General features: G+C 34.7%; 1 protein-coding gene across 1 annotated transcript in view; it reads right to left on the minus strand.

The window, feature by feature from the left end:
* Window positions 1-5,683: 5,683 nt before the first annotated feature.
* The window catches only part of LOC129020587 (zinc finger protein 100-like), a 43,622-nt gene continuing 36,607 nt past the window's right edge, over window positions 5,684-12,698 (minus strand). The window contains 2 exon segments of the mRNA XM_054465156.2: window positions 5,684-7,952; window positions 7,954-9,220. Of these exon segments, the coding sequence (XP_054321131.2) occupies window positions 7,673-7,952; window positions 7,954-9,220 (1,547 nt within the window). The 3' untranslated portion in view covers window positions 5,684-7,672.

Here is a 12,698-nt window from a genome sequence, read left to right on the forward strand (position 1 = left end):
GCATGATCTCGGCTCACTGCAACCTCTGCCATCCGGGTTCAGGTGATTCCCCTGCCTCAGCCTCCTGAGTAGCTGGGACTACAGGCGTGTGCCACCACACCTGGCTAATTTTTTGTATTTTATTAGAGATGGGGTTTCACCATGTTGGCCAAGATGGTCTCGATCTCCTGACCTCAGGATCCACCCTCCTTAGCCTTCCAAAGGGCTGGGATTACAGGCATGAGCCAAAAGAACAGTATCTTCAATAAATGATGTTGAGAAAACTTTATTTCCACAGGCAGAGAAATAAAATGAGACCCTCATCTCACACCATATATAAAAACCATTTCAAAATAAATTAGACACTTAAATGTAAGGCTTGAGATGAGCCTGGTGGCTCACACCTGTAATCCCACCACTTTGGGAGGTGGAGGCAGGCAGATTACCTGAGGTCAGTTGTTCGAGACCAGCCTGGCCAAGGTAGTGGAACCCCATTTCTATTAAATATACAAAATTTGCTGAGTGTGGTTGCAGGCGCCTGTAATCCCAGCTATTTGGGAGGCTGAGGCAGAAGAATCACTTGAGCCCAGGAGGTGGTGGTTGCAGTGAGCTGAGATCGTGCACCATTACACTCCAGCCTGGGCAGCAAGAGTGAGACTCCATCTCAAAAGTAATAATAACAAATAAATGTAAGGCCTGAAACTCTGAAACTGCTACAGAAAAATAGAATGAAAGCCCCTTAGATTGTTCTGGGCAGTAAGTTGGTTTTTTTGTTTATTTTTTTTTTGAGATGGAGTCTCACTCTTTCACCCAGGCTGCAGTGCAGTGGCATGATCTCGGCTCACTGCAACCTCTGCCTCCCGAGTTCAAGTGATTCTTCTACCTCAGCATCCCAAGTAGCTGGGATTACAGGCACCCACCACCACACCTGGCTAATTTTTGTATTTTTAGTAGAGATGGGGTTTCACCATGTTGACCAGGCTGGTCTCGAACTCCTGACCTCAGGTGATCCACCCACCTCAGCCTCTCAAAGTGCTGAGATTACAGACGTGAACCACTGTGCCTGGCCAGTTTTTTTTTTTTTTTTTTAATTTAACCTCAAAATCTTAGGAAATAAAAGGAAAAATAGATGAGTCAGATTACTTCATATTAAAAACCTGCTGCACAGAATCTGACACAATCAGCAGGATGAGACAACTAAAAAAATGAGAGAAAATATTTGCAAATTACACGTGACAAGGAGTTAATATCAAAAATATGTAAGAAACTTTGCTGGGCATGGTGGCTCACACCTGTAATCCCAGCATTTGGGGAGGCTGAGGTGGGCAGATCACCTGAGGTCAGGAGTTCCAGACCAGCCTGGCCAACATGGTGAAACCCCGTCTCTACTAAAAATACAAAAATTAGCCAGGCGTGGTGGCGCGCGCCTGTAATCCCAGCTACTAGGGAGCCTGAGGCAGGAGAATTGCTTGAACCCAGGAGGTGGAGGTTGTAGTGAGCTGAGATCATACCACTGCACTCCAGCTGGGGCGACAGAACAAGAGTCAGTCTTGAAGAAAAAAAACTTCACATATATGTATATATATATATATAAATAAATATATGTATAATATATATGAAACTCAACTATACAACAAAAACAAGTAACTCTTAAAATGAGGAAAAGGCTTAAATAATTTTCAAGAAAAGACATACTTATGGCCAACAGATATATTTAAATATGCCCAATGTTAATTATGATCAAGGAAAGGCAAGCCAAAAACAACTGTGAGATACCAATTCACTCCTGTTAGAATGACTCTTATTAAAATGAAAAAGAAAAAAATGTTATGAAAGATGAGAAGGCATTGCGTGGACACTGTTGGTCTGAATGTAAATGAAGACAGCCGTTATGAAAAACAAAATAGAGATTTCTCAAAAAACTTAAAATCAAACTACCATGTAGTATAGCTGTTGCACTATTGGGTATATATCCAAAACAAATGAAATCAGAATGAAGAAACACTTACACTTCTATGTTGTTTGCAGCACTCTTTACAATAACCAAAATATAGAATCAACAGTTCAGGCTGGGTGTGGTGGCTCACACTTTGGGAGGACAAGGCAGGTGGATCACTTGAGGTCACGAGTCTGAGACCAGACTGGCCAACATGGCAAAACCCTGTCTCTACTAAAAATATAAAAATTAGCCAGGCATGGTGATGGGCACCTGTAGTCCCAGCCACTCTAGAGGCTGAGTTGGGAGAATCACTTAAATCCAGGAGGTGGAGGTTGCAGTGAGACAGGATTGCTCCAGCCAGGGTGACAGAGGGAGACTTCATATCAAAAAAAAAAAAAAAAAAAAAAAATCAACAGTTCAGCATCTAATGAGTAAAGAAAGACAATGTGGTAGATATATACAGTGGAATACTATTTAAAAAACAATTTTTTTTGACCGAGTCTCTCTCTATACAATCTCGGCTCACTGCAACCTCCACATCCCTGGTTCAAGGGATTCTCATGCCTCAGCATCCAGAGTAGCTGAGAATACAGGTGTGCACAACCATGCCCAGTTAATTTTTTGTTGCACTTTTAGTAAAGATGGGGTTTCTTCATGTTGCCCAGACTGGTTTCAAACTCCTGGGCTCATGCAATGCACCTGCCTTGGCCTTCCAGAATGCTGGGATTACAGGTGTGAGCCACCACACCTGGCCTTAAAAAAAAAAAAAAAAAAAAAAAATTCATTATTTTTAATCACATGAATTAAGCTGGAGGACATTAATTGAGATAAGGTTAATAGTCCATGATTTCACTTACACATGGATTCCAAAAAACATCTCATTGATGTAAAATGGTGACCATCAGAGACCAACGTGTTTAGAAAAAATGGGCTGGGCACAGTGGCTCACGCCTATAATCCCCCAGCACTTTGGGAGGCCGACCATGACGTCAGGAGATGGAGACCATCCTGGCCAATATAGTGAAATCCCGTCTCTACTAAAAACACAAAAATTAGCTGAGTGTGGTAGCACATGCCTGTAATCCCAGCTACTTGGGAGGCTGAGGCAGGAGAATCACTTGAACTGGGGAGGCAGAGATTGCAGTGAGCTGAGACTGTGTCACTACACTCCAGCTGGTGACAGGGTGAGACTGTCTCAAAAAAAAAAAAAAAAAAAAAGAAAAAACAGAGGGTTGGAATGATGTCTGTCAAATAATACATAGAGTTGAATAGAAGAAATAAGTTCAAGAGATTTTTTTTGTACAGCATGGTGACTATAGCTCATGTTTTTGTATTTTTGGAAAGTGCTAAGACAATGTCATGTGCTCTCACCACAAAAATGTTAACTATGTGAGGTAAAGTATTAGTTACCTAGAACTAATCACCTGACAATGTATATACACTTCAAAATATTATGTTCTACAGAAGAAGTACACATTTTATGTCAAGTTAAGTTTTTAAAACTTTATAGAAGGATAACAATGTGTCAAATACTGTCCGTGTTTTTATCATAATCTTGGTTGAATAGTATCAAGATATATAGTCTTTGTGTTTTTATCATTTGTCAGTCATAACCACAGGAACTCCGATATTTAACAGCATGTTCTGGACCCAGCACATTGCATGGGAGAAGCTTATGTCCTTTAGGATTTTTATTTTAAGCTCTGGGCACCTGGAGTTTCTGGTGCTGATGGTAATGGTGTGAAAGCCACTCAAAGAGCAGGTGTTGCTTATGGTCCCATGACTGGCCACTCTGTGAACACAGTAAACTAGCTTGCATGCAAAATAACAGGAAATGTTTTAATCCAAACGCTGTCATGATGCCCAAAATTTATCCAGAAAAAAATGACCAAGGAGTTGGCTGCATTTCGGGGACAGAAAATAAAAACTGTAGACTAAACTTCACCCACTTAAAAAATTACATGAGAAATTCCTCCAAATTGTAATATCAACATGGAAAAGCAATATTCTTTTAAGTTTCAAACTCACAGAGCTCATTATTTTGCAGCCTTTAGCATTCACACTTAAAAATAGAAGATTCTGCATGGAAATGTAAGTTGTGTTATATAATAAAAAAGTAAATTTAAAATTGTTCACTTACCATTAACTCTCTTAAAAATTTAACTTCTACATTTTCTTGCAAATTTTATATTTGCCACACTTTAAGAATCTAATTTTTTAACAAAGAACAACTATTCAGATTTAATCTTCTCACCTGTGGACAATGTATGCTTTTATCTTAACGAATCTGAAAGTTATATTGATAACCGAACTCTCCAGTTAAAAACAATTATTCCATGCATTAAAAAATACCAACTTTCAGCTGGGTGCAGTGGCTTACACCTGTAATCCAAGCACTTTGGGAGGCTGAGGCAGGTGGATCATATGAGGTCAGGAGTTTGAAACCAGCCTGGCCAATATGGTCAAACTTCGTCTCTACAAAAAATTAAAAAAAAAAAAAAATTCAGCCAGATGTGGTGGCAGGTGCCTGTAATCCCAGCTACTTGGGAGGCTGAGGCAGGATAATTGCTTGAACCTGGAAGGCAGAGGTTGCCGTGAGCCCACATTGCACCACTGCACTCCAGCTTGGGCAACAGAGTGAGACTCTGTCTCAAAAAAAACAAAAAAACCCAACTTTCTCATCAAAATTTACAAAGTACCATGTGAAATGAAATGGCATTAAGACAACAGTGAGAAAACTGAAGCCATAACACAGAAAAAGGAGAAGGGCTGTGCTGCATACATAGCTGGGATACACATAAGAAATACAGACAAATCTGAAGATAATTAAGAAATAAAAGACGCAGAACTTCTCTTTAAATTCAGCAAGATTCAGCATTGCAGCCTGGAAACTATGTCCTCTCCACATGAAGAATCAATTTTATTTCTTCACCACTGATGTTTTCCATCTCTGAATTGAAGTTACAAACTAACTTTAGCAGGAATACTTATAGCTTATTATGGAGCATCTGTTACACAGCAAGAACTGTCATGTATGTTTGCTACATTTAAATATAAAAACATCTTCAAGACTTATAAAACTTCACTAGTACTTATCTGAACAAATTGACTCAATAAATAAATTTATTTATGTCAATTATAAAAAGTGAAAAAGAAAAATAACTAAAGGGCTATAGAGTTCTCCAACTAAAAACAAAATGAACTGTTCTAACTAAATAAAATGTAACTTAATACACTAATTGTGGAATTACATTTAAAAATTTTGTATGCACTACTAAATTTTATAAAATTCTTATAATCACACACCAGTTCACATAATACTTCATAATCTGTAAAATATTTATATGAAAAAAGATACAAAATAATTAGGGGTCTATCATGAGTACCAGGCAAGTATAAACAGAATTTTCATGGGGGGATTCAGAACTATAAGCCATAGAATGTACAGTAATAAATTCAATACAAAGCAGAGAATACATTTTCTTTCAGCTTTTTTGAGGTTTTTAGTTTTCTAGTAGTCATCTTGTTAAAATGATTTGTTTTGTTCAATATTGCTTTTTTCTTCTGAAAACAGGTACAAATTCATACACACAAACTCACTCTATAATGTTCTTACACTTAAGGTTTGTCTTTAGACTAACATGTATTTAACTATATGTAAATCAAAACTAAATGTCTGCATGTGTTTGCAGGCAGACAGGAAACATGCTCAAAAAATAAATATTAGAAAACTTTAAAAATACTTATTCAGGCCTCAGAAATGTATGGATTTTATTTATACTTCTACATAACTTTTATTATGACCATAAAAATAACACTGTAATCAATAACAATTTAATTTTACATTTTAAAATAACTAAAAGTATAAAACTGGATTGTTTGTAATACAAAGGATAAATACTAGAGGTGATGGATACCTCATTTACCCTGATGTGATTATTATATACTGTATTCTTGTATCAAAATATGCCATACATTGCATGAATATATACTCATATTATGCACCCCAAACAATTAAGAAAAATAAATTTAAATAAAGTAAACATTTGGCTGGGCAGGGTGGCTCATGTCTGTAATCCCAGAACTTTGGGAAGCCGAGGCAGGCGGATCATTTGAGGTCAGGAGTTCGAGACCAGCTTGACTTACATTATGAAACCCTGTCTCTACTAAAATACAAAAATTAGCTGGGCATGGTGGTGGGTGCCTGTAATTCCAGCTACTTGGGAGGCTGAGGCAGGAGAACTGCGTGAACCCAGGAGGTGGAGGTTGCAGTGAGCCGAGATCATGCCACTGCACACCAGCCTGGGTGACAGAGCAAGATTCCCTCTCAAAAAATAAAATAAAAAAAAACCAAAAATTTAACCTACAGAAATAATATTCTTTAACTTATTTGCAGTCAAAGCCACTGGCAAAAGAGATTACTAGAGATGTTAATCCATTATGTTACCAAATAGTATTCTATTACCATGTTTTACGTAAACCCTTGAGTAAGGTGGAAGAGGTTGACATCTGTGGCACAATAACACTTCACTGAATGCACAATAGTATTTAACATGTTAAAAAGTTTGAATATATTAACATCACATATAATCTGAAATTTAAAAAATATACTGCATTTTATATAAAAGTATTAGTACAATATACTAATTTTAATTTACTTATAAATGAAATTAAAAATGTTTTCTCATAATGCAGAAGAATATTACTCTGAATGCCTTATGCACACATTGCTCAATATTATAAGTTAACCACAAAAGTCTCTTCACTTAGATTTTCATCATACATCTCATATTTTAATGTCCTTACTTTTTCATAGCAAAGTTTATAAATAATGCTCACCAAATAAAAAAGAATCTCTCATCTCTTTGATGCAGCAACAATTGATCACATGCTTTCACATGTAAATAGGAGTGAAGAAACAGCAGGAAATAATGAGAGTTGAATTACATCATTACTCAGTTTTCAAAAAATCTAATTTTTTCAAAGAGTTAAGCATACTTTGAATGCAATAACTCTACAAAAAAACTTCTACTTTTAAAGTTATATACAAATAATTTTTTTACCAATTTTAGTTTTAGATTATTTTCTATACTCAGCACTCTGATTTAGTAAAATACCTGAAGTGTCAGTGCCTTACATATTTCTACTGTAAATTCTGATATTTACATAGACTTAATTTTTGATTAAAATTTTTTTAAATTTTTACTGTATCTGCAAAAATATGTTTTAGTATGAACTCTCTGGTGTTTTCTAAGCTGTAGTTTTTGAAAAAGTTATTTTTCCAAATTTATTACATTCGCAGGGTTTTTTTTCAATATAAATTCCCTGACATTGAACAAAGTTTGAGCGACTGCTTCAGAGATTTCCTCTAATACAAAACGTGTACAATAAGATCTGTGATACAAGTAAACATATTACAGTTCTACTACAATGTTCTTCTTCAAAATACTCTTCACTTTAAAGGCTTATATTTTCTTAAAGATATTTTGACAGTAGTTGCACTTACAATGTTTTTGTTAAGTATGAACTCTCTGATGTTGTGTAAGATGTGAGCATGTATTAATAGCTTTTTCAGTCTTTATATTTGTACAATTTTCCTCAAGTATAAATGCTTTCCTATGCAGTAAGGTGTGAGCATTAGTTAAAAGTTTTGTCACACTGTTCACACATGTAGAAGTTTTCTCCAGTATAACTTATCTTACCTACAATCAAGTGTGACAACCATTTAAAAGCTTTATCAAATTCTTCACATTTCTAGGATTTCTCAACACTATGATTTCTTTTGTTTTGAAAAGTTTGAGGTGTTTTCAAAGCACTGTCACATCTTTCTGGTTTGTAGAATTTCTCTCTAGTATGAATTATCTTATGTCTGTTAGGAATTGAGAACTTATTAGAGGCTTTGCCATATTCTTCACAGTCACAGAAGTTCCCTCCAGTATGAATTTTTTTATGTTTAGTAAGAGTTGAGGACTGGTAAAAGGCTTTGCCACATTTTTCACATTTGTAGGGTTTCTCTCCAGTATGAGTTATTTTGTTTAATAAGGCTTAGGGACTGGTTAAAGTCTTTACGACATTCTTCCCATTTGTAAGATTTCTCTCCAGTATGAGTTATCTTATGTTTAGTAAGGGTTGAGGATCGGTTAAAAGCTTTGCCACATTCCTCACATTTGTAGGGTTTCTCTCCAGTATGAATCATCTTATGTGCAGTTAGTTGTGAGGACCGGTTAAAGGCTTTGCCACATTCTTCACACTTGTAGGGTTTCTCTCCAGTATGAATCATCTTATGTGTAGTAAGGTTTGAGGACTCATTAAAGGCTTTGCCACATTCTTCACATTTGTAGGGTTTCTCTCCAGTATGAATTCTCTTATGTTTAGTGAGGGCTGAGGACCAGTTAAAGCCTTTGCCGCATTCTTCACATTTGTAGAATTTCTCTCCAGTATGACTTGTCTTATGTTTAGTAAGGTATGAGAATCGGTAAAAAGCTTTGCCACATTCTTCACATTTGTAGGGTTTCTCTCCAGCATGAGTTATCTTATGTGTAGTTAGGGTTGAGGACTGGTTAAAGGCTTTGCCACATTCTTCACATTTGTAGGGTTTCTCTCCAGTATGAATTATCCTGTGTGTAGTAAGGTGTGAGGACCGGTTAAAAGCTTTGCCACATTCTGTACATCTGTAGGGTTTCACTCCAGTATGAATTATTTTATGTGTAGTAAGGTGTGAGGACCGGTTGAAGGCTTTCCCACATTCTTCACATCTGTACGGTTTCTCTCCAGTATGAATTATCTTATGTGTAGTAAGGTGTGAGGACCGGTTAAATGCTTTCCCACATTCTTCACATTTGTAGGGTTTCTCTCCAGTATGAATTCTCCTGTGTGTAGTAAGGGTTGAGAGCCAGTTGAAGGCTTTGCCACAATCTTTACATTGGTAGGAATTCTCTGTAATATGAAATCTTTTATGTTGAGTTAGGTGTAAAAGCATGCAAAATGATTTTTCACATTTTTTACATTTGAAAGGTTTCTTTCTAGTATGTCTTATCTTATGTCTGTTTGAATTTGAAAATGTATGAAAGACTTTTGCAGATGGATCACATTGAAATACGTTGCTCTGGGTAGTTATCAAACACTGGTTTAATTTGTTATCATGTTCTTTGTGCACTTTACACTCATCCACACTTTTATAGCCTTTTTGTAACTGTAAATTGTCATGTCCATATTTTCCATATTTTTTCAGAATCGCTTCTTGAAAAGAATCTTTAATGTCCTGCTCTGCCCAAAGGTCTTGGGGAAAATGAGAACATATAACTGAAAGAAATAAAAATAACAAATTACTTTACTTACTAGACACAGATAAATGTAGTTTACAAATCTAACCTCTAATATTATACAAACTACATAAATAAGATGGCATAGGAAAAGACCAAAGGCCCTCATTCCTTTATAGACATATAAATGTAAAAAAAAAAAAAAAAAAATCCCAACCCAATTACATCTGAAAAAAATTTATAAATGAGTTAAGTGTGTGAAGTGCCAAGTAAAAGTCTGTACATTTACCCAACACAGCTCTTTCTGCTCCCTAATATAACATACTGTCTTTAGAAGTAAATTGCCAACTTGTTTTTAATGAGAAGTAAAATACTGGTACATTAATCTTTATTACTTGCTTCTAGGAGCCTTTCCAGACACTGGTTTGTGTCTCTCATGAAATATAATGCTGAAAGAAACGGTGGTATACTTTGGAGTGACAGTTTAAATTTGCTGAGACCAAAGGTAGATGTTTCAGCAACAGAGAGACTGCTGTACCACAGACAGAAAACAGGTGTAGCACGTGGTTATTATTAAGAAGAAACATGAATAAACTCCTTTAACTAAAAAAGAAAGACAAAATTTCAGACAAGACACATTCTAAGAACATGTTTGAGAGACTCCCAGAATCTCTAATCAAGACGATTGTTCAGACTATGCCAGGACAAAGCTACATTATAAAGACTGTGACAGGTAGCCTTTTTTAATGTCCAAATTTCAATCAAGGATTACAATGTATACAAAATAAGGCAATATGGTTCCATAAAAATAGAAAATTTTCAAAAAGAAACTATAAAAAAGATGTATACACATCGATTTTAAAAATTGAAAATAAATTGATTAATAGTGAGTGAAATAGGAAGACAGAGAACTATAGAAAATCAGAAAAATGAAGATAAGAACATAAATATTTAGAATATCAAAAAAATTGTGGAGGTAATAAATATAAAAAAGAATAGCTCAAAAATCTTGAAAGAAACGATGTAAAAATGAAGAAGCTCAAGAAACAAACTAGGAAACACACAAAGATATTTATAACAAACACATATATAAGCACAATTTCAAAAGTCACAGACAAGAAGAGAATCTTGGGAGCTGCAAGATAAAAGTGATGCGTCATCTGCAAGCATACTCTTATGACACAGCCAGTGAATTGTCAACAAAAATTTTTCAGGCCAGAAGGGAAGTGTGTAATAAAGTCAAACTCCTGAAAAATACAGCAATCAAGTAAGCATAATACCATCAGCAAATCTGTCCTGCCAAATAAAAAGAAAATAACTTTCAAAAGTAACAAAATTCTGAAAAGTATATTGGAACTCCGTAAACCCTACATACAATATGTACTGAAAGCAGTTGCTTCTATTGAAAATAACATGATTCGACAAAAACAACACAGTCACATAAAAATACATTACTTTCGGGAGGGGGGGAGGGATAGCATTAAGAGAAATACCTAATGTAAACGACAAGTTAATGGGTGCAGCACATCAACATGGCACATGTATACATATGTAACAAACCTGTACATTGTGCACATGTACCCTAGAACTTAAAGTATAATAATGAAAGAAAAAATAAAATAAAAACAAAACAAAACAAAAACAACAACAACAAAAAAAGACATTACTTTCTGGGAAAGATTATATGCACATATATACTTTTACTTCTAAGTATATGCACATACAACAAAATGGAATTCCTTAGCATTATCATAATGGTGCAGAAAACATTTTTAATTTTTCTCTAAAATTTGAAAGTGAAAATCAGAGAAATCATTATAAACATCTGTTAATAAATATACAACATAAAAAGATATAATTAGCAAAATCAATGACAAATTTGAGGGGAGATGTAATGAGAAAAAAAATGTGCATGCAACTGAAGTTCCTTTTTACCAGATTGAAATATACTGTTATATCTTTTAGAGGTTTATGTAATCTCCAAGGTCCAAAAAAGAACGTGTGTATAGATACACAAAACAAAATAAGAAAGAAGTAAAAGCATATCAATATAAAAATAAAAAGATACAAAGAGAGAAAATGAGTGACCAAGATATAAGAATCAAATAAAACAATTAATAAAATAACATTGGTATGTCTTTCTGTTTCATAAAATTATTTAAATATATATCTTTAACTTTCCAATCAAGAGACATACTTTCAATAAAGAGATTTATTTAAATATTTTAAAAACTGAGATCCAACTTGCCTTTCTACGACAGTAAGCTGAGATCTATTGATTAAAAAAACTGAAAGTGGCAAGATGGATGTAGATATTGTATGTAAATATTAACCAAATGAGAGAAGAGGTCAAAATAATATTACATAAGCTACCTCTTAATTGAAAAACTTTCATATTTTATAAAATGTACTGCAAATCAAAACTGCAAAGAGACAAAGAAGGGCATTAAACAATAATAGATTCATTTACTGATAACCTAAGTCAAAGGTGTGTGTGTGTGTGTGTGTGTGTGTATCTCACATTAAGGTTCCAAATACATAAAGCAAATATTGATGGAATGGAAGAAACGCCTAGACAGCAATATTATAGTAGGACATTTCAATAACTTACTTTCCGTAATGAAAATAAAACAAAACAGAATATTTGTAAGTGAAGAGAGGACTTGAAGGCAATATAAAACAATTGTTTCTAACAGAGGTATAGAGAAGACTCCTCAACAATACCGGGATACACATGCTTCTCAATTGCTCACACAACATTCTCCTTAATAGACCACATGTTAGGCCAAAAAAGAAGTCTTAACACATTTGTTAAGACTGAAATTGTATGGGTTATATTATATGAACAAAATGGGAGTATAAAACAATAATAGAAAAAGAATTAAAAATTTACAAATATATGGAAATTACACAACACACTCTTGGGCATGCTCCTGTTCAAAGATAGAAATAATTGATATTTTGAAAATGTCCATAATTTTCAAAGTAACCTACAGATTTAATGCAATGTTGTTAAAAATTTCTCATTGCATTTTTGAGGAAATAGAAACAACAACCCCAAAAGTATATAAAATGTCAAGAGACAATAAAATACCCAAGAGTCTTCAGAAAAAAGAAAATGTTGAAGGCATTATAGTTCCTGATTTAAAAACACATTACAAAGCTACATAATTAAAACAATTTGGTGTGAGTAAAAGTAGACTAATAAAATAGAATGCCACACCTATAGAAACTTTCACATATATGGTTATATGAAGAGTTATTTTCATATGCATAATTATTGCAGCATTTTTTACCAATAGGTAAAAGCAATGCAAATTTCTTTCTTTTTTCTTTTCTTTTTTTTTTTTTTGAGATGGAGTCTTGCACTGTTGCCCAGGCTGGAGTGCAGTGGCATGATCTTGGCTCACTGCAACCTCCGTCTCCTGGGTTCAAGTGATTCTCCTGCCTCAGCCTCCAGAGTAGCTGGGACTACAGGTGTGTGACACTATGCCTGGCTAATTTTTGTATTTTTAGCA

This window comes from Pongo pygmaeus, chromosome 20 (assembly GCF_028885625.2).
Source record: "Pongo pygmaeus isolate AG05252 chromosome 20, NHGRI_mPonPyg2-v2.0_pri, whole genome shotgun sequence".
Classification (NCBI taxonomy): Eukaryota; Metazoa; Chordata; class Mammalia; order Primates; family Hominidae; genus Pongo; species Pongo pygmaeus.